At 33.1% G+C, this 20,388-nt stretch overlaps 8 protein-coding genes across 8 annotated transcripts; 7 read left to right on the plus strand and 1 right to left on the minus strand.

The window, feature by feature from the left end:
* Nucleotides 1-68: 68 nt before the first annotated feature.
* On the minus strand, nt 69-899 carry LOC148173973 (cuticle protein 19-like). The gene is made up of 2 exons (XM_088038066.1): nt 733-899; nt 69-453 (listed from the first exon to the last, which is right to left on the minus strand). Exons 1-2 carry the CDS (start codon nt 868-870, stop codon nt 184-186), a joined length of 408 nt encoding a protein of 135 aa, XP_087894192.1. The 5' UTR covers nt 871-899; the 3' UTR covers nt 69-183.
* Nucleotides 900-3,647: 2,748 nt separating this feature from the next.
* On the plus strand, nt 3,648-4,411 carry LOC148173974 (uncharacterized). Its single transcript, XM_088038063.1, has 3 exons — nt 3,648-3,734; nt 3,783-4,037; nt 4,091-4,411. The coding sequence occupies exons 1-3, from the start codon at nt 3,723-3,725 to the stop codon at nt 4,370-4,372; spliced, it is 549 nt and encodes a 182-aa protein (XP_087894189.1). The 5' UTR covers nt 3,648-3,722; the 3' UTR covers nt 4,373-4,411.
* A 1,276-nt stretch (nt 4,412-5,687) lies between these two features.
* On the plus strand, nt 5,688-6,257 carry LOC148173975 (uncharacterized). The gene is made up of 2 exons (XM_088036771.1): nt 5,688-5,977; nt 6,024-6,257. Exons 1-2 carry the CDS (start codon nt 5,702-5,704, stop codon nt 6,255-6,257), a joined length of 510 nt encoding a protein of 169 aa, XP_087892897.1. The 5' UTR covers nt 5,688-5,701.
* Nucleotides 6,258-7,710: 1,453 nt separating this feature from the next.
* On the plus strand, nt 7,711-8,415 carry LOC148173976 (uncharacterized; the record flags this gene model as incomplete). Its single annotated transcript, XM_088036772.1, has 2 exons — nt 7,711-8,070; nt 8,117-8,415. Coding segments are annotated over 2 exons (609 nt in total), but the record flags the coding sequence as incomplete, so codon positions are not given.
* Nucleotides 8,416-9,878: 1,463 nt separating this feature from the next.
* LOC148173977 (cuticle protein 19-like) lies at nt 9,879-10,370 on the plus strand. Its single transcript, XM_088038067.1, has 3 exons — nt 9,879-9,890; nt 9,940-10,092; nt 10,140-10,370. Exons 1-3 carry the CDS (start codon nt 9,879-9,881, stop codon nt 10,368-10,370), a joined length of 396 nt encoding a protein of 131 aa, XP_087894193.1.
* Nucleotides 10,371-12,989: 2,619 nt separating this feature from the next.
* On the plus strand, nt 12,990-13,635 carry LOC148173978 (uncharacterized). Its single transcript, XM_088038065.1, has 3 exons — nt 12,990-13,036; nt 13,082-13,315; nt 13,364-13,635. The coding sequence occupies exons 1-3, from the start codon at nt 13,028-13,030 to the stop codon at nt 13,589-13,591; spliced, it is 471 nt and encodes a 156-aa protein (XP_087894191.1). The 5' UTR covers nt 12,990-13,027; the 3' UTR covers nt 13,592-13,635.
* A 2,324-nt stretch (nt 13,636-15,959) lies between these two features.
* LOC148173979 (uncharacterized) lies at nt 15,960-16,755 on the plus strand. The gene is made up of 4 exons (XM_088036774.1): nt 15,960-15,975; nt 16,037-16,140; nt 16,193-16,474; nt 16,528-16,755. Exons 1-4 carry the CDS (start codon nt 15,960-15,962, stop codon nt 16,753-16,755), a joined length of 630 nt encoding a protein of 209 aa, XP_087892900.1.
* Nucleotides 16,756-19,060: 2,305 nt separating this feature from the next.
* On the plus strand, nt 19,061-19,699 carry LOC148173980 (uncharacterized). Its single transcript, XM_088036775.1, has 3 exons — nt 19,061-19,072; nt 19,124-19,384; nt 19,433-19,699. The coding sequence occupies exons 1-3, from the start codon at nt 19,061-19,063 to the stop codon at nt 19,658-19,660; spliced, it is 501 nt and encodes a 166-aa protein (XP_087892901.1). The 3' UTR covers nt 19,661-19,699.
* Nucleotides 19,700-20,388: the final 689 nt, after the last annotated feature.

Genomic DNA, 20,388 nt, shown 5'->3' on the forward strand with positions numbered 1-20,388 from the left:
AAACACCCATCATCTGTCAAACGTATAAAAATGTCTTCCTATCAATAAAAGACCACATGTGATAGAACCAATTTTAATTAGGTACAAAAATAAATATGGCATTAACAAAGACAGTGCGTGAAAAAAAAAAAGAAATGTGAATGATGAGGTATGTACAAGAACACTCGGAACATTTAGAGATCATTAATAGTGAATGCCATGGCCAAGACCGATTGGAGCAGCTACAAGTGTCTTCACAGGCGTGGGATGTACAGCGTGACCAGATCTGCTCACGACGGCGTTGAATCCGTTGTGGTCATCAGCGGTGTAGTGCACAGTTCTGATGGTACCGTCTGGTTCGACCAGAGAGTATGAACCTTTGACTACATCACCATCGCGGACTTCGTGTTGAGATTTGTGGTCGCCGGTATGACCGTCTTGAACACCGTAGTTAAATTCGTACTTGGGGTAAGCCTGAAGTAAAACAAATCGTCAAATAATGGTATCTAGTTGGAGACTTCAACAAGTCAAATGGGTCAAGCGACGAACTCAGAATTATTTATTTTAGCTTAAAGGTGGACTTTGATTATTAAAAATACAACTAAGAATTTACAGAAAGCAGCTCTTTAAACTACCAATTAAATAAAGATATGTTGACATGGTTTTGACTACATGGGGTTGAAAAAAAAACCGATTTTTTCGGAGACTTCAACGGGATTTTTTTTGAGCGATGAACCTAGTTTCTGTACTCACGTAGTAGTCAACAGCGTGTCCGTGCCCGTAGGATTCTAGGCCTCCGAGACCGCCCCCGATTCCTCCGATGCCGCCCCCGATAATTCCAGCTTGGCACACGGCAACAAGAGCAGCTACAAGAACACACACTTTATACATTTTGATTGTCACTGTCAACAACAATAGTCTTTCAGCTTTTATACTTTAATTTACCCCCGCATCGTCGTGTTTTTCGACACTGCCACCACCACCAATTGCTCACCCATCTGGAACCGTATTTGCTGGGGTAAGCGTGATATAACACATGTTTCACCGGAAACAATTTGAACAATTTTAACGTCCTTGACGAATGTTAGGAAATCCTTTGACCTACTTGTCTTAAGCAGTTCTTGTTATGGCCGTACCAATGCGGTTGGATTGCATAAGTTTAGGGCAACCACGAGATTAATTGTCCTTTTTCCTAGTTGAAGTGGTTTATGTGTGGTTGAACTCGTTTACAGGCAAATTTCTTACATAAGAAGAACCAAGATTTGAATTTCTATGTAATAAAACGCAGTGGAGCATTGCGCTTGCACGTACTTCCGGATGGACATTGTCCGAGCAGAGTGTGGGTTACGAAGTAGATCACTTTATGCCTAATTAGGTTTCAGGCGTGAGCACTGATTTCCTGCAATAAGAGAGTTGCAGGATTTTTCTTCAGGCAGGTATTGTTGAAATCCACAAAAGATGTGGAAATTAGACGGTCGGTGCACTCTTGATGGAGTGTCTCGGAAGTGAAACAGTTTGTTTTGTTTTGTGATTCTGCAAGAATTTCGTACAATTGTAGAATACTGAGCACAGACGGCCAAGTCCTGCTAACTAAATTAATTTTAATATTGTTACAGAAAATTGCGCAAAGGCGAACGGTTTGACGTCAACAAAAGGCGGCATGACCTAATTACGGGTTACATTTTTTTGAGGCATTTTGTAATCCGGCACCAGATACAGAACTTGTAATGTGAAAATTCTGCTGATAATTTTCTCGTAAATTTGATTAATCGCGTCTCATTAATTTTCATTCTGAATAACAGTAGCTAATTTATTTCCATGTACTGCGGAGAAGATTTGCTCAATTTTTATGCAAATTTTTAATAATTAACAAAAATCTGATAATAATCGCAAGATGGGGAAGAGCGAAATTGGGTAAATCAGATGAATTTTAAGTATTCAGGAAAAATAACACAGACAGGACATCTGAGTTGCTTTAAATTGTAGAGATTTCTATAAATTAATTAAGAATATGTTTGTTAAGAAATGTCTAAAAAGATTTGTATTTAATCTTTTTAGGAACCCAGATTTTTAGCAATATGTTTGGTTACATAAGCGCCAAAAATGCCATTGTTCTGTTCAGCTCCAGACAAATCATTCCTAACATGTTTTCAGCCGATAAAAAACGAAAGTGATCTCCACGTAATCTGAATGATTTACAACAATAACAGCAACATTCTTCCACTTCTGTTGTTGCGATAAAACTACTTTTCAAAGCTTTCGCCCCCGGCTCAATGTTTATTATTTTATTGCCTGTTAAACGTTATCAACAAATTATTCATATTTTTATTACCTTTCTAATAATAATCTGCATTGCCGAAGTAATATCCTGCAATTCCTGCGCAGATCGTGGCCTACTTAGCTTCCAATCTTCTTCAATTAAATCCATTTATTCTAATGACAGGATACGTCTATAAATAATACTGGTACAAACGAAAGTAAAAACAAAAGTCCTCCTCCAATTATGACAAGCTATTCGTAACCATGACCAATCATAATTGTTACGTTGCGTTAGAGCTGAAAAAAATGTCCCAGACGCTTAAAATCGCAAGTAACTTCATGTTCTAGTAACCAGCAGGAATTTGAGTCGGAGCTTAACTACTCATTAAATTGCACAAGTAAATTTGAGTATTTGGTTGGGAAAAAATTCATCAAATTATGATTTATTGCAAAATGTGTAATTTTGTTGTTGATGAAGCGACATTTGCAATGGCGGAATGCATACAAACTATTAAACGTCAGTGGCGTCTCGTCATAAAAAATAATGTTAATGCACTATGAAGAATGTAATTATGCAAAGTGGACGGAGATAACTAATTATCTAATTAATTCGCTTTTAAGAGTGGAAGTGGGTGTAATATATTGATCAATCGACTGCGACTGTTTCTTAAATAAAAAAGTGTCGAGACTTCTGAGGGCAAAAAAAATGGTTAAAAAAAAATCTAGGTCACTTTTTAGAGGTTGGTTGCAAAAATTTTTTCCCATGCAGGTGTGACTTTCTGCAAATTAAAGGGCAAAAAAAAACAATATTACCAATTACACAGGAATGCCAACCCACTAAATTTGCTTCATTCTGTTATGGTTACTGAGTCGCTTAAAGAATGTTAACGGCCAATTGATAATCCCACAAGAGTTGACATCCAATTATCGTATTAAAATGTTGAAGTCGGGTTGGGTCTTCAGGAATTTTAAAAATTGTGACTTTAAAGGAGAGAATTTTTTGTAGAAAATCAATTATCTATCATTTTATGTTATTTTTATGGTTGTACAGATATTAAAGACTTGTTTAAAAATATTTTGATGTATTTTACAACAAACAATTTCTTACAATTGTCGAAACGCAGCCGCTGTCATTCCCGTCTCACACCGCTGCCCCGATTACTATCATTTCTCTTAATTGATTTATGATTATCGGCATTTACTCGCACTTTTCGTCCCATCAACCTTTTCGCCTGTTACTCAAAGTTTTCTTTATTATAGCCAACACCTGTAAGTTTACAATACCAAAACAGTCAACCTACATATTTTTACCAATCGTGCCCGAAAAAATAGGCCAATAATAAATTAATACTTTCGATTATTACGCTATCTCACATACATAGTGTTACGATTCTTATTGTCAGTGAACGTTTTGGGATAACTATAAAAGCAGGACCGGCTTGTCTACGAATCAGTAACAAATTCGTTCTCGTTACATCCTCAACATGTTCGCTAAGGTGGGACAGTGCAGTGTTTAAACTTTCTTGTAACAATTGTGATTTTAGATTGTGGCTCTTTCGGCTTTGGTCGCCGCCTCCAACGCGGGGATTGCTGACGTTTTGCATGGACATCATGCCACTTCATACAGCAGTGTTGCTCACACCGCCCCCGTCGTGGCTCATGCTCCGGTTTACGGTCACGCCGCCCCCGTGATCTCTCATGCCGCCCCTATTATTTCTCATGCTGCTCCTATTATCTCTCATGCCGCCCCTGTTATCGCTCACGCCGCCCCTGCTCATGGACACGCTGTGGATTACTTTGTAAGTTTACCTTTTAATTTAGGTAAAAGAAGTTTCTAAGGTTTTTCTCTCAGGCTTATCCAAAGTACGAATTCAACTATGGAGTTAAAGATGCCCACACTGGCGACCAGAAGAGCCAACATGAAGTCCGTGATGGTGATGTAGTCAAAGGTTCTTATTCTTTGGTTGAACCTGATGGTACTACCCGTACTGTTCATTATACTGCTGATCATCATAATGGATTCAACGCCGTTGTTGAGAGAAGTGGACATGCTGTGCATCCTGCTGCTTATGGAAAAGCTGTTGTTGCTGCCCCTGCTGTAGTCGCCGCTCCTGCTTATTATCATCACCACTAATCTAAATTTGTGGTTGATGACTGTTCTATTTCTTCTGGAAATGTGCTTTTATTCTATTTTTATTTATTTTTATAAATAAAGTTTATTTTATGATAAATTTTGTATTTTTTTCTTTATTGTTCTTTATACGAATTTTTTGTACCACATTTTACTGAAGCCTGGTAGAAATTAGTTCTAAAGTTTCTCATAACATTTCAAAAAGTAAAAAAAATTAACGTTCTATGAAATCCTAGAAAGCCCTAAAAAAATTAAAAAAATTCGCAATCATGGTGGGAAAACTAAAAGACCTCTAAGAGTCCTGGAAAATCCTAACAAAACTCAAAAACTTTCAAAGAATTCCAATTATTCTCAGATTTTGAATAACTTTTAAGATTTGTTTGAAATCTTGTTTTGAATTTGGTGGCTTCGTAATTTTTTAGGTGAATGTTTTTTGAAAATTCTCTGTAATTACCAAAAGAGTAGTTTATATTATATTACTGCAAATTATCAAAAATACTTGTTGAACAAAAAAAAACGTTTTAGGTCCAACAAATTTTCTTAATCCCTCGCTCGAGCTACATTACATAAAGTTCCTAATTTGTTTAAATCAGCAATAAATTTAAATAAACCACAGCGCAATTCTGTAACACTAAACGTTTCAGAGCACCTAATTTAAATAAATCTGATAAAACCCTAATTTTTGTTCTTACACTTTCCATTAAACTTAATTAAAAAGTGAAAATTGGGCTAATTTATGTAGACTGCTGACGAAATTTTCGTCATATGACACGCGAGACTTATTTTTTGAGTAATTTAAACTTACAGCTTTGAAAGTTTTGACGAAATCACATTTACATCTCTTGTCAGAATAAATCATTTAAAATTTTTCTCATCGGTGTAATAGCCGAAACAATAAGGCACAACATTAACCTGGAAACTGTAGCATCGCCGCAATTAATTAAGAGAAAGTTTGTTGACAGAAATCGCACATTTTCAATAAGTTCTGATAAGAATCTTTGGCAAAGTATGTATATATAAAAGTCTCTCCAAAAATAGTTTCAAAATAAGAACGAAAAATTCAGGATTTCGCAACTAATTAATTCTGTATCGGTTGTTCTAATGCAGAGCGATTATATAAACGAATGCAATTACGGTTTTAGTTTAAGTGTTTCCCACCATTTTTAGGCTTTTCTCATGCAGATGACATAATGTTTAATGGCTGTGTGATGTCTTTCAATTATTAAAATATTGCGATAACCGAAGACTCCTGAGAATCAGTCTTTTGTGCCATCCTCATCTATATAAACCCAAGCAGATGATGTGTACCGTCAGTGTGAATAATTCCTAACAATGAAGTTGAGTGTAGTGTTCAGTGCTGTTCTCGCCGCCTTCACAGAGGCAGGACATTTGGGTGGTTTTGGAGGCGGTCACAGCGTCTCCAGTGTCGGTTACACAACTCATCATGCTCATATACCATCATACCACCATGGAGGAGGCTACGGGGGAGGTTATGGAGGGTCTGCTTACTCCAGTGCGTATTCTACGATATCCCATCATGGAGGAAGCGGGGGCGGCTACGGCGGCGGTTTTGGAGGACATTACTACAAACCGGAACCGGAATACTACGTATGTTTGTAAAATTAATAATTTTGTATAAAATCCGTGTTTTTAGGATCATCCAAAGTATGAGTTTAAGTATGGTGTTGAGGACCATCATACAGGTGATAAGAAAACTCAGTACGAGGTTAGAGACGGTGATGTTGTAAAAGGCCAGTACTCTTTGGTTGAACCAGATGGGTCTGTGCGTACCGTTGAATATACGGCTGACCCACATCATGGGTTTAGTGCTGTGGTTCATAAGTCTGGGCACGAGTCTGTCGCCTTTGGACATAAGAAACACTACTAAAGATGGAATGCCGGTTTGATATTTATATTTTTGTATATAATAAAAAATTGTATATAACTAACGTTTATGATTTAATAACAATCGTGTGATGGTCGTTTTTTGGGATCTTTAATTTTTATATTTACTTTTTTTTCTTTTATTTTTTTTTGTTGTGCATTTTTATATTTTTTTTCTGATTTTATTATTTGGTCTGTTTGTACAAACAACAAAAAAAACTAAAAATTGGATGAATTTAAAGACCCCAGAAATTATAAAGTGTGCAAAATTATAAAGAAAGCTTTAAAATAAAAATTCGTAAAACGCATAAAAAATACGAACATAAAAAAATAAAGCCTGAACAAATCTGAAGTCCGATAAATTAAAAATAATCTGAAAACTGAAAGCAGAATAAATCGACGAGTTTAAAAAATCTCAAAAAATCTAAAAGTTAAAAAAACATTAAAATGTACTAAAATCTAAATAACTCTAATCGATGAAAACTACATTTCAAAATTGTGGGCGTAAAAACGAAGTGGTAAAAAAATGTAACTAATTGAAGAAAGTAATTTTTTGATAGTAAAATTCAGAAAAAGTGTAAGTAGGTATAGAAAGCTGTGCAAAAGTAAATTCGCTCGAAGTAAAAATCGTGATCATAATTAATGACTAGTCTTATTACATTTTTTATGCTAATGATACCTAAACTCATAAAAAAATTATACATATGCAATAAAAACGAGAGGTACTATAAAATTTTATAAAAAACAACTATCAATTATTTTGGACTTGGTTTGCTGACGTAAAACAAATTAAAAAAATAGTAGAAAAATGTTAAACAAGATGAAATGAAATATTGTACATCAAATTTGTATCAAATTTCTAAATTTTGATATATTGTTAATCGTGTTTTATAAATTGACAGTGTTGTCAACTACTATAGCGCCCACCGAAATTATTATAAATCACTCACAAAATACGATAAATTATAATTAATAGCAATTTTTTCATATAATTTCTCTATGTATTACACTTGCCGATATCACTTACACCGAAAATGCGGAACGCCAAGCCCAAAGCCATTACTCTCAAATGTACATACATACAAGTTGAAATGAACACGTTTTCAATTTTAACATATCTTCTGCAACTCTCTTTTTCCAATTCACTTTAGTACAACTGTTTGATTGTTATCTGTGTTCAGTGGGTGTCAAAACCTACTCATAACAACAATCAACACTTAATTACACATAACTTTTGAGCAGTTGTGCGTATCTTTCGTAAAGTAACATGCTCGTCGTTGAACGAATTTCCGAACTTTACATAACTTTGGTAAAACGAGTAGGATGTGATTCATTAGAAGAGCGTCACTTTTACACGTATATAAACCGAGTGAAGATTTGCGAAATCAGTGCGGAACGTGCAACGGAAGCAGCAGCAATGTTCACCAAAGTACAGAAATTGAAATTTATTGATTCGTGATTTATTTAGTGTGTTTCAGATTCTCAGTGTCGTCGTCTTAGTGGTGTGTGTCCACGGTCAGTATTACCATGAAGGACATGCTCCGACCTACATCGCCAGTGAAGGACACGCTAGTATAATTCCTGATCTAGGACACGCACTTCCTGCAGATTTAGGGCACTCATTGCCTTTAGTTCTGAAGGCTCTTCCAAGTCCAGTTAAAACAATTCACAATTACCAAACTTCGGAGGGTCATCAAGGTGCTCAAAGCTACCAAAGCTCCCAGAGTTACCAAAGCCCTCAACCTTACCACAGTATTCCACATCTTCAGAGTTACCAAGGGCATCAAAGCCATGAGAGCCATGAGGAGGAACACTATGTAAGTTGAGAGCGAGATTTATTATTGTGTTGTAACTTCTTCGTAGGGTCCTGCTAAGTACCAGTTTAAATACGGCGTTGAAGATCATCACACTGGTGATATTAAATCGCACGAAGAAACTAGAAATGGTGATGTTGTAAAAGGACAATATTCCTTGCATGAGCCTGATGGTACTGTTTTGACTGTGAAGTATACTGTGGATAAGAAGAGCGGGTTTAATGCTGAGGTGCTCCGAACTGGACATGCTAAACACCCTCAGCATGCTGCTCCAGCCCCTGCTCATCATCATTATTAGAATCGACTCTTGTTGATTGTGTTTCTGGTCATTTATTGTTGATTTATCTATTTCTAAGAAATAAATAAAGTTATTTTCGAAGTTAAAAGGTCTTGAAACTTTCGTTTAATTTTTTCTTTCGTTTAATGGTTCCTAAATACTTTCTAAGGTAACTTTCGAAGTTCTGTGTGTGCTAAGCTAGCAAATGACTTGAGTTTTAATTTTTCTAATTTTATTGAATATTAAAAGAAATTTATCTATATTTGGTTTATTATTCATTAATGATGATTGAAGCAAATTTATAGCAACCGGTTTTGCGGTATAAATTACATCTGTTAAACTTGTTAAGAGAATCACCGTCAGTCATTACTTTCTATCGATTAACAAACTAGACTATTAAAATTGAGATAATTTGGTAAATTTTAACTTTTACTTATCGAAGAAAATAAAGCGATTAAAATTATAGCAGAGACGGGAAAAATCAAAGTTAAACGCATGACCAAAAGCGGCGCAACTCTCGTTTCAAGCATTTGAACAAGAAATGGAATTCTTTTAAGCGAAAAATACAAGTAATGTAAATCGATATGATTAGAAACACAAGTAAGAATAAAAAACTTAAAAGTAAGGGAGGAACCAAGAGAAAGTGCATAACAAGAATTTAGAAAAAAAATTAAAAAGTTGCAATATAAAATATAGAAAAAAAGCAAAAATTATAAGAAAAATTCAAAGAAAGAAGAAATTTTTTGGTTATGTACTATAATTATAAGTAGATACAAAAAAGCCCGAGGCGAAAAGAAACAGAAAACTCAAACAAAAATAAACAATTTAAATAAAATTTAAATGCTAAGCCAAAAAACTAAACAATTAAGTGTTACCTAATTGTCCATTATTTCTTAACCTTAATTTACTGCAATTTGTGTTATGCAGCAACGGTGTCATTATCTTATTAAAATTTATTAAACTAATGAGCTTTCCGTTACTTAAGTCATGACGAAAACTTTCAGTCTCCAAATATTTTTATTAATTTTAATTTCGCACTAAATTTTTAATCAAAAGATGTATTCTTTACCGTTATTTAACGCTGCGTGATGTCTACTAAAAAACGGTAGTAGAACTATTATTTATGTGGGCCAATGGTAGTATTACCCAACTTTTACGTCACACTTGGAGTGATACACTTCCATAACTTATCTCCTGTTTAGCACTTCCACACTACCGCACTTTTTCACCACGAGTAAAATTGCAATAGCTGCTGTTCCAAATAGTATTCATTCTTGTGGCCAAAAAGTGAAATTTCATAAGTGTAAATACAATTACTTCAATTATAAGTACAAAAAAGTCTTTGAAAACGCTTCATTGGTCAAAGTAAATGCTTGTCAGAAATAAATGACCGTAAATGTGGAATTATATCACGAATTCGGGAACAAATTATGTAAATTGACAACAGGAATGTTACCTAAAAATTAAGAGTGAGTGCGTATATAAGTAAACCACGATCTGATAAGATCAGTTTTGTGTTGTTCTTCAAGATAAAATGTTCACAAAAGTAAGAAAAGTGAAGAGTTTCGTAACGATTTGTGATTTATTTCTTCTAGATTCTTTCCCTAGCGCTACTGGCGGTCTATGTCAGAGCTCAAGGACACTTACAAGGACACGCTACTTCTTACGTCACTTTCAGTGGTGAACACGGACATCCTCTTCATGCAACTCAGGTTTTGGAAGGGTATCATGAACATGAAGAACCACATGTGAGTAAAAAAAATTTAGTTTCTTCTTTGAATAATTTTGGTTTTAGAGTTATCCAAAATACCAGTTTAAATATGGTGTTGAGGATCATCACACTGGCGATATTAAATCGCAGGAAGAAACTAGAGATGGAGATGTTGTTAAAGGGTCGTATTCTGTTCATGAGCCCGATGGTACAATTTTGACTGTTCATTACACTGCTGATAAGCATAGTGGGTTCAATGCTGAAGTACATAGAACGGGCCATGCTATTCATCCAGAACATTCCGGACAGTATTAATTGATTTTGTTATTGTTATTATTTATATAAAAATTTATATTTTTTTCTGTGGTTGTCTATAAATTTACCAAACCTGAAAAGTTCGGGATATGTAAGACCGGAAAATGCGAGAAAAACGTCAGAAAGAAACTTTTGTTGTAATTCCAGAGATATGTGAGAACGGATTTGGAATTTGATTAAAATTCTGCATAAAACGAGTACCTTAAGCTTATGCGAAAACTAAACGAGATATCGACTGAAGTAGATGTATGTACTACATAAGTTATGTCGTAAAATTTTTTGAAAAAAATTAAATTTACAAATTTTAGAAAATGTAAGAACGATTTCTTAGTAAACAAAATGCGAGAAAAACGATAGTCAAAACCGCATCTCTCTGTCTATCCTAGTGTAGTTTCCGAGATATGGAATGTTATTTTAAAATTTTGGTTTCTGCCAATAGCCCCAGATTTTAATTGGCCATAACTCAGATATACAGGTGTCCGGAAAGTCGCGCACCACCGTGAAACTGTATCATCGGACAATGCCATAGATCACCGGCAAAATGTTAAAAAAAATTCTTGTCTTCAATTTTTCGAGATATGATGGATTAAAGAGGCAAAGTTTGATGCAAAAATTAACGATTTCTGTGCAATAATTTTACGTTTAAATGAATTTGTTACCTAAAGGACATTTTGCACAAAGCATGGTGCAAAGAAAATCGGAAAAATCTTGCAAGAAATGCCTGAAAACTGTTTTTGAATCAACAATCTACATCAGTGTGGCATCGTTCACTTGAAACCATAGTTACATTACTCGTTCATGACCGACCTGACTAACGCCAACAATACAACAGAAACGTTACTATGGCTTTGAATACTAGAAATTTAAATTATTGGAGGGAAAGTTAAGCAATGTTGCCATTTTTCTAATTTTATTTTGGTCTTCCTGCAAAAACAGAGAGTCTGGAATTTTTTTTAACATTTTTTTGGTATTCTGGAGGACCACCCAATTACCCCCTTTCAAGGTGGTGCGCCACTTTCCGGACACCTGTATGTTGATGTACAGGTAAAATTAGTACAGTTTTGTATACTGCGTAAAGTCCTCCGTAAAATAAGTAGGTATCATTGATGTCAGCTTTCTATACCAATAAGCTAGATAGATATTCACCGAAATAGATTTTCAGAAAGTGTTGCTTTTAGGGTCATTTTTAACACTTTTTTTAAAGCAAAAACAACGTTTAATATTTTTGACTTATCAATTAATTGAGAGAGGAGCTGAAAATTCACCACTTGACCAAATGTCAGATCGGTAGCCCAAGTTGACCACAAAGAGTGGTCAAAAAACAATTCTTTTTCCGATTAAATCAGATTTTTTTTTTAAATTGACCATGGATTTCCCCCCATCTAAGTCTGAATTTTTAGCAACAAAAGTGCGAAAATAACGATGGCGAAAACCGTGTCTATTTATTCTGTCATTGTTTCGAAGATATGAAGCAAAGAAATTCCAACTTAAAATTGAAGAAGTATCCGAAACTTCAATCGTTTCTAATCCAGTTATTTTTTAACGTACGAGGAAAATGAAAACAGTTTTGGATTCTCTTTAAAATTATGTGTAAGCTGAGTACCAAACGTTTGTAGTTTGGTCCTCAGATAAGCTGGATAGCGACCGAAATAAATTTACGTAGTTTGAGACACAAATTTTTTTTTCGTAAAAATAAATATTTTAATTCGGATATGCAAAACCATGATCTTAGAACAAAAATGTTTGAAAAACCATGACCCATTTTTCTGTTTGTCGAAGAAGTCGGATATGACGGAGAAATGTCGCACTTACCTACAAAATAATGCGTTTATGTAGGTAAAACACATAAAAAGTTGCACAAAAAAACTATTAAGAAAGGTAATGATTATAAAATTCTTGAAATAGTAAAGATACTGCAATTATCTAGACAAAAAATGTAATTTTTATTCAATCATTGATAATTTTCACTACCTGTCTAAAAATAAAACACGCTCCACTTAAAAATGCGTAAATTGGTCGATTTGGGTAATTTATTTCGGTTGGGTAACGTATGTTTTCAGACACGCATAAATTTTGTCTGTTTTGTAAAGATAGGTGCATACAAAGAAGTTACATAATAAAGAAAAAAAAATTAATTTCTTAACAATTTTAATTATTACTTACTTAAACCAAAATTTAAAACTAAACATAAAAATAATACACCAAATTACTGTCTGCTAAAGTTATGCTTTTAATCGAATTCCACTCACTTAGCATACAAGTTATAATAAAAATGTTAATCAATTGACTTCAAATTAATTCAAATTTATTGCAATGCATGTTTAGGAACATCTGTGCAAAATGCAGTCGTATGGATTTCACTTTAATCTGATATCAAACTTAATTAATTAATTAAGTCGTGCCAATTTTTACGCTAATTAAAATACTCAAGTACCCACATCGCGTTATGTAAAAATCGGTGATTGTTGGTTCCTTATTTTCTTACCCAAATTTACATACACCTTACGTTTCTTATGCAATTTTCATCACTACCATATTATTTAAATTTACGCTACAGTAATCGTTGAATTTTTAACAGTAGAGTATAAAACGAACTTTCTGTCTCGACTAAATCAGTTCAAAACGTCTGTTTACCCAAAGCACAACTAAAAACAAAAATGTTTAAAGTAAGGGTGTTAATATTTTTAAGTGAGAAAATTAATTTTTTGTAGATCTTCAGTGTGGTTCTTCTTCTTGCGTCCACCCAAGCTCTATCTCTTGGTGGTCATGCCTCTTCTTACGCGTCTTACACTGACGGAAGTAACAGTTTGGGTGGTTTTGGCAGCTCTGGTTCATCTCACGAGTACGGCGGATACGGTGGTGGTCATAGTGGATCTTCTTACGTTTCACACAATCAAATATCTCTCGGTGGATCTTCTGGAGGTTACCAACACGAAGAGCCTCATGTAAATTCGTAAATTTAATTCAATGAAGTGTCTTATGTTTTATTTTAGGCTCATCCTAAATACTCTTTTAAATACGGCGTTGAAGATAAACACACTGGCGATGTTAAACAACAAGAAGAAAGTCGCGATGGTGATACTGTTAAAGGATCGTACTCTGTCCATGAACCTGATGGTACTATCTTGACGGTGCACTACACTGCTGATAAGCACAGTGGATTCAATGCTGTTGTTCATAGAGAAGGACATGCTGTCCATCCTGAGCATTCTCATCATTAGAAAAACTTGAAGTTGATGATGTTAGTTTTGTTATACTGTTTTTTGTACTTTATATATTTTTTTAAAATAAACTATTTAGAAATTGACTAAAATAAGTTTTCTTTTTAGAGTAAAAAATTAGGGAACATTAATTTTTTGCTCTTAAATTTAATTTTATAATTGCAAAAATTTTCTTAGTAAACAAAATGCGAAAAAATCGATAGCCAAAACTGCATCTCTATTTTGGTCGTAGTTTTCGATATATTAAACACCGATATTTCCAATCTTTAAAATTTTGGGCTTGTTTGGCGACAGCCCCAAATATTAATTAGGCATATCTCAGTTATTGATGTATCATCTGGCCAAATTTCAAATCACTTCAATTTCAGATACCTATTCGTAAAAAAGTTTAAAAAAGGATAATAAAAAAGAGTATTTTTTATCAACTCAATTTACTAAAATAATGCGTTATCTAATTTCATATTTGTTTTAAAACCATTTCTGAAAAATCTTTATTTTCAGAATCTGACTGCTATATTCGTTAATTAAGTTTTTATTTGTTTTATTTAAGAGCGTAATTGAGATAAAATCTAAACGACTAATAAATAATGCTAGATGTTTTAAAGATAAGTACATAATTTGTTTGTAGTAGCAGTGATCCTAATAAATTATATAATTAAAAACTTGTACACAACCTGGGGCGACCTATTCTGATATGTCATATTAATAAAAACTGTGATCATAGCGGTAACAAAAAAATTAATATTATACATTAATAACAACTTAATTAATTAATTTACGATTATAATATAAAAATTAGTAATCTGTTAGTGACAGTTTTGTTAAAATGTGTGTCAATATTTTAGTAGCACGTTAGTTTTATTATGAAAGAATTGTAACTTAGGAATGTAGGTATGCAAATTTTTGAGAATGTGCATATTATTATTGCGCTTTTGATTATTATATACTTCTTTTACATAATTTTATTTAATTCATATTTTTATACAGGGTCCGGCAACACTTGTGTCCACCCCCAAAATCGTCTTTATTTTTAAAGATAAAATTTTGAAAATTTGCATACGCTCACAGTTGACAAAGCTCTAGAAGCTGACGTAAAAATTTGTTTTTTATCACTGATAGTTTTGGCGTCGCGACGTCTTAAAAATGTAATTGTTAGGTAATTGTGAGGGTTTGTGATATCAACCCCTAATTTAATTTTTTTTCAATATAAATATGTTAAAAATATCTGAGTTGTTATTTTAGATTCAATGCAAATTGGTTTCAAAATTTGAGAAAAAAATGCTAGTTAGTTAGTTTCCAAGTTCATTAACATGCCGTGTTAATCAAAATTAACCTTTATAAAAGTGAGTGAAGTGACTTGAGAAATTTTGGTGTAAACGTACATTGCCGCTGCACTGTCATAATATTGAAAACTAACTTGATAAAACAACGTTTTTTGCGCAAATTTTAAACACAATTTGCATTAGATTTAAAATAAAAACTCAGATATTTGTATCACAGTTATGTTGAAAAAAAAATAAATTCGCGAATATTTCCGCAAAAACTCAAAAATCGCTAAAAATTATACTTCTTAGGCGTCGCGAAGCCAACCATACCGTGATAAAAAAAAACAATTTTTGGGTCAGCTTCTAAAGCTTTGTCAACTATAAGCGAATGCAAATTTTCAAAATTTTACCTTTAAAATTAAAGACGATTTTGGGTGTGGACACAAGTATTGCCGGACCCTGTATAATATTATTGTTAAACTAAACACTAATAATAATAATAATAATATTTAGGCATTTTTGAATTACGAAATAGAGAACCATAACCTGCCGCCTCCACCATTTTAGACAATTAAATCTGGTTTTTAAAAATAACAAAAGGAAAACTTAAAATTGCAATATTTATTTAGGATAATATTTTTATGTGTTCTTCACATATTAAAAATTTAGAAGAATCAGGTTTTTTGCTAAAAGGCAAACTTTTTCGGCTCATTGAAGTTTTCTGAGATTTAATAGAAACCCCCTGAGACTGTTTTGCACTGATACATTTGATAATTAAGCGACAACGATTAAAAGTCAGCTTGTTGTCGATGGTCGAAAAAAATTATTTAGCCTAGCTCGTAAAATCTAGAAAAAAATTAGATCAAAGTAGTTTAAAAGGAACTTAGTCATGATATGATTTATGAAGACAAAAAATGTGTAGTTGCTAGAGAACGTGTAATTAATAAATTAGTTAATTAATTAGAAGTGACTTACAATATAATTTAATAAAAAAATACCTAGAAGTCATATTAATATCAGTGATTTCTTTTTGAATATACCGAATAATTCATCGTTTGAGTTTTATTTTTAATTCCACAATTAAATTATATAAAATTTTGAGAATGGCGTTCTGGTTTCGTTTTTTACTACATATTCGCATATATCTCTTTCCTTTTCTTATATAATTTTCGCACCGCAGTGAATGTGTTATTTATGTGCAGCTATAAAAGTTCTCAACCGCGATTTGGAAACCAGTCAATTTTAAGTATTCAAACATCACCAAAGAAAATAATGTTTACTCAAGTAAGACCACTTCTATAATTACTTGAGTGTTATAAAACTATCATATTTTTAGATTATCGGTATTGTTGTTTTGGTGGCCATCGCCACGGCCCAACACCATCACTCAGCTTCTTCGTACATATCTTTCAGTCAAAACACAGGCCATTCCGGAGGATTAGGACAAGAAGGATTATCGAGTTTTAGTGGAGGATTAGGATCCGCTGGTTCCTCGCACAACCAAGGCGGATCTTCTTACATTACATATTCTCATGGACAGTCCGATTTAGGTGGTTCTTCTTCTAGTTTGGGAAGTTCTGCCAGTCACGCGGCGCCAGTGCATATTGAAGAGCATCATGTACGTATTTGTATTATTGTATGTTTGTCTGAATTCTTTGATTCTTCTTTTAGGCTCCTGCTAAGTACCAATTCAAATACGGAGTTGAGGATAAACACACCGGTGATATTAAACAACATGAAGAAACTAGAAACGGCGATGTTGTTAAAGGTTCATATTCTCTTCATGAACCTGATGGTACCATCTTGATTGTCCACTACACAGCTGATAAGCACAGCGGTTTTAATGCAGTGGTTCAAAGACAAGGGCATGCTAGCCACCCTCAGCATTCTCATCACTAATTTGTTTTTATGTATTTGTTTATAGACTTCTCATTTTATAAATAAACAGATTTTATTTTTTTACTTTTGATTTTACTTGTTTAAGGGTCAAAATTCATAACTGCTTAGTCTTTTTTTTTAAATAATTTTTATATAGGGTAATGAAAAAAAACATCCACCTATCTACCATTTTGCAGCTAATTCTTTCCTTAGCCGAAAATTGAAAACAAAAACGAAATAATATGTGCTTTTTATAACTAAGGTAGAAGCTTTCATTTTTAAACGGTCAAACTTTATTTGGTTAAAAATGTTATAACAATTTTATTGTTAGAGTTTAGATTTTTTACCGTTAATGATCAAAGAAAGAAAAAAAAGTTTTTTACACTAAGTTTTCTAAACTTTTAAAAATACCAATTCTTAGCTTTTTCTCTAATTTCGCTGGTTGTCACTAGAATATTTGTATGAAAATAAATTCTAAAATTTTTATTAGTGTCATGTCCCTTATTCACTCGGTCGATTTACTCCACTCACTCGCAAGCTTACTCAAGTTGCAAATTTAACCTCGTAAATAAAGAAGTCTCATAACATGCTCGTATAATAATATACTATTATTAGTATACAGGATGTACCAGAACTCGCGCCCTACAGAGCAAGGAAATGTGCTGACAGCAATACAGATGTTAAATTTCAAAACAAAAATTGACAAAGTTTATTAGTAATCAAATAAGGATAAAAAATGAGCAACCAATCCCGAAAGCTTATTCTAGAAGTGGAGTAGAAGGCTATCCCAATTTCCTAGGCAATGAGAGTGTAATATTGATCTGACAGGATGATAGTAAGTGTTCATAGTTACCGTTTTTCAAATTTTGTTCAGCTTCGGGATTGGCTATTGTTTTTTGTCTTATTTCGATTATTTTTTAAGCTAAAAAATTTTAGTTTTGAACTTTTGGTTCAGAATTGTTGCCTCCATAAGTCCTTTTTCTCTGGGGCGCAAATTCTGAGACACCTTGTATATCCTTAATTAATATCATAATAAATAACGTTAAACCTACTTAACAAATTTGTCTTCAAAAATATTTCACAAAGGAAATATTGTTAGTTAAAATTTTGATTGTGTAGGGAAATATAATTATAATTAACACAATTAATTAAAATTATAAGAGTACATACTTTTTTAAGATTCTTATTTATACAACCTCGATTATGCTTTTTGGGACCGGAGCCTGAACGGATAATCAAAAAACACGAATAATCGAGTTGTTAAATAAATATAAGTTTTAAGGCAACAGAATTATTTGGAACATTTTTTTAATTTAAAATATAAAAAAACTTTATCCAAAATGCACTAATAAAGTAGTACTTTATTCACTCATTTTAGACAAATAAAGTACTCTTTTACTCTCTAAACACTTTAAAGAAAATTATGCCACATTTCCATGACAACAATGCAAGCATGGCTTTCTAAACACTAAAAATTTGTCACTGCTGTCACTTCTGTCAATTCTTTTAATGCTTTAATTGCAACCAACAGAGGCTTTGGATAAAATCTAGTATTATATTCGAGTGTAAGGACAAATTATTCACTCCAAAAATAAAATCTTATTCTCTCGATCTACGATCTCGAGATTAACTGATTTTTGTCGTGAATAATTTGCGTCCTTACACTCTTATATGTATAATAAATATCTATTAACAAAATTTACCAACATCTTAACAATAACAATTTTTAATATTGAAAGAAATTGAAACAATTAACTCTTATCAGACATATTTCATAAAAGTAACTATTTTGTAGTAAAAAATTTTTTCTTTTATTTATTTTTTTTTGGTCACAAAATTTTCTTTTCCACTCTGCTCACATTAAACTACACCAACTGTTACTCGTGAAATTCCAAATCTTAAGTTTTCTATCATTGGAAGCAAAAATACGAAGTAGTTGGTCTTTTGTTTGGTCGATTTGTGAGTTTTTTGTAATGCACGCATAATCGAGGCACGGATAATCGAACGAACACCCGCAGCACGGATAATCCACACCCGGATAATCGAGGTTGTACTGTACTTTAATTTGTTGATTCCATCAATTTTTTATTGTGTTATAGAAATTGCGGATTTTATGCGACCCACGTTTAAATAAGTATTACATAAATTTTTAGGAATGTGCATTCAGTTTTTGACAACAAATTTTCATATCTCCCCTTCGCTACTATTACATAAATTGTTATCTAAATTGAAACAGTGATTGTGTTATGTCGATTTAGCTATAAAAGTTGCCTACTGCAGTTCAGAAATCAGTTAATTCCAATCATTCAAAGACCAAAGAAATACCATGATTGCAAAAGTAAGGAAAATATAAAATCATTACCAAAAACTGACGTGTTTAATTTTGTAGTTTACTGGATTTGCCCTTTTGGTGGCTATCGTCGCAGGCCAACACAAACATGACAGTGCCTCGTCGTACATTTCTTTTACTCAAAGTACAGGAAACGGTCCTTCTCACGGAAATTCTTTCGGGCTTGGGCTCGGAAGTAGCTCTTCTCTAGGACACGGAAGTGGAGGATTATCATATGGAGGTTCTTCTCTGGGTCAAGATCAAGGACAAAGCTTTGGTGGTTCTTCTCATTCTACTGGCGGTCATCACGAAGAACATTACGTAAGCATCAACACTGTTTAAAATTTCAGAAAAAAAGTTTTGTTTTAGGCGCACCCAAAGTACTCTTTCAAGTACGGAGTTGAAGATAAACACACTGGCGACATCAAGCAGCAGGAAGAATCTCGTGATGGTCATGTTGTTAAAGGATCTTATTCCGTGCACGAACCTGATGGTACCATTTTGGTGGTTCACTACACCGCCGATAAGCACAGTGGGTTCAATGCGGTGGTTCAAAGAGAAGGACATGCTAGCCATCCTCAGCATTCTCATCACTAATTAATCAGTTACCTACCTATTATTGTTGAAATTTAACATTATTTTTCCTAATTTGTATCTTAAAAATTCCTAAGTTGCTATGGAAACAAAGCTATTCTAACATTCCGTATCGAAATGGATATTCTAGCACTGAAAACGAATTGGAAAATAGCGAAAATAGCTCTGTTACAAGAACAAATTAGGAAAAATAATATAAAAACCTCGTTCATAAGGCCATTTAGGCACTCATCCATTATAAAACTCGCGGCTTTGCCGCTCGTTTTATAAACTTGGATTCGTGCCTAAAAAATTGCCTTATGAAACTCGGTGTTTTAATATACTATTATAAACTTGTTATTACGAATAAAAGTATTATTTTATTAATTTTGTCGTTTTTATTATTTGTATTAAAAATTTTCGTTAATGGTGATTCCATGAATGAACCACTTAAATAAGTTGTATATTTGATACTAATTTATTGGTTTTTATTCTTGAACTATAAACACATCATTTTAACTGATACCGATCTTCTCTTAATGACTGTTGTGGAGCAAAAAAGTACTTTCGTTTGCTCTCGTGTTGTCGATGTAACACGTTACTTAACGAAAAGACTCAACCAGCTATTATAATTTTACTTAAGTTCAAATATGGAAAGCAACGATAAATTTTCTACAAAATAATTATTTAAAAAAATATATAGATATATTTTTATTTACATTTGTATTTATTTTTATTTTTAGTTTTTTAAT

The sequence above is a fragment of the Gnatocerus cornutus genome, chromosome 5 (assembly GCF_029298725.1).
Source record: "Gnatocerus cornutus isolate USDA-ARS CGAHR chromosome 5, icGnaCorn1.1, whole genome shotgun sequence".
Taxonomy (NCBI): Eukaryota; Metazoa; Arthropoda; class Insecta; order Coleoptera; family Tenebrionidae; genus Gnatocerus; species Gnatocerus cornutus.

What these genes read in the sequence shown, in the direction of transcription:
- LOC148173973 (XM_088038066.1), bottom strand. Translation starts at nt 870, where the DNA reads ATGTATAAAGTGTGTGTTCTTGTAGCTGCTCTTGTTGCCGTGTGCCAA. An exon ending in GACACGCTGTTGACTACTAC is followed by an intron (nt 454 to 732) that starts GTGAGTACAGAA and finishes GTTTTACTTCAG; the next exon opens with GCTTACCCCAAGTACGAATT.
- LOC148173974 (XM_088038063.1), top strand. An exon ending in GACACGCTGTGGATTACTTT is followed by an intron (nt 4,038 to 4,090) that starts GTAAGTTTACCT and finishes TTTTTCTCTCAG; the next exon opens with GCTTATCCAAAGTACGAATT.
- LOC148173975 (XM_088036771.1), top strand. Translation starts at nt 5,702, where the DNA reads ATGAAGTTGAGTGTAGTGTTCAGTGCTGTTCTCGCCGCCTTCACAGAG. An exon ending in AACCGGAACCGGAATACTAC is followed by an intron (nt 5,978 to 6,023) that starts GTATGTTTGTAA and finishes CCGTGTTTTTAG; the next exon opens with GATCATCCAAAGTATGAGTT.
- LOC148173977 (XM_088038067.1), top strand. An exon ending in ATGAACATGAAGAACCACAT is followed by an intron (nt 10,093 to 10,139) that starts GTGAGTAAAAAA and finishes TTTTGGTTTTAG; the next exon opens with AGTTATCCAAAATACCAGTT.
- LOC148173978 (XM_088038065.1), top strand. An exon ending in ACCAACACGAAGAGCCTCAT is followed by an intron (nt 13,316 to 13,363) that starts GTAAATTCGTAA and finishes GTTTTATTTTAG; the next exon opens with GCTCATCCTAAATACTCTTT.
- LOC148173979 (XM_088036774.1), top strand. An exon ending in AGAAAATAATGTTTACTCAA is followed by an intron (nt 16,141 to 16,192) that starts GTAAGACCACTT and finishes TCATATTTTTAG; the next exon opens with ATTATCGGTATTGTTGTTTT. An exon ending in TGCATATTGAAGAGCATCAT is followed by an intron (nt 16,475 to 16,527) that starts GTACGTATTTGT and finishes TTCTTCTTTTAG; the next exon opens with GCTCCTGCTAAGTACCAATT.
- LOC148173980 (XM_088036775.1), top strand. An exon ending in GTCATCACGAAGAACATTAC is followed by an intron (nt 19,385 to 19,432) that starts GTAAGCATCAAC and finishes GTTTTGTTTTAG; the next exon opens with GCGCACCCAAAGTACTCTTT.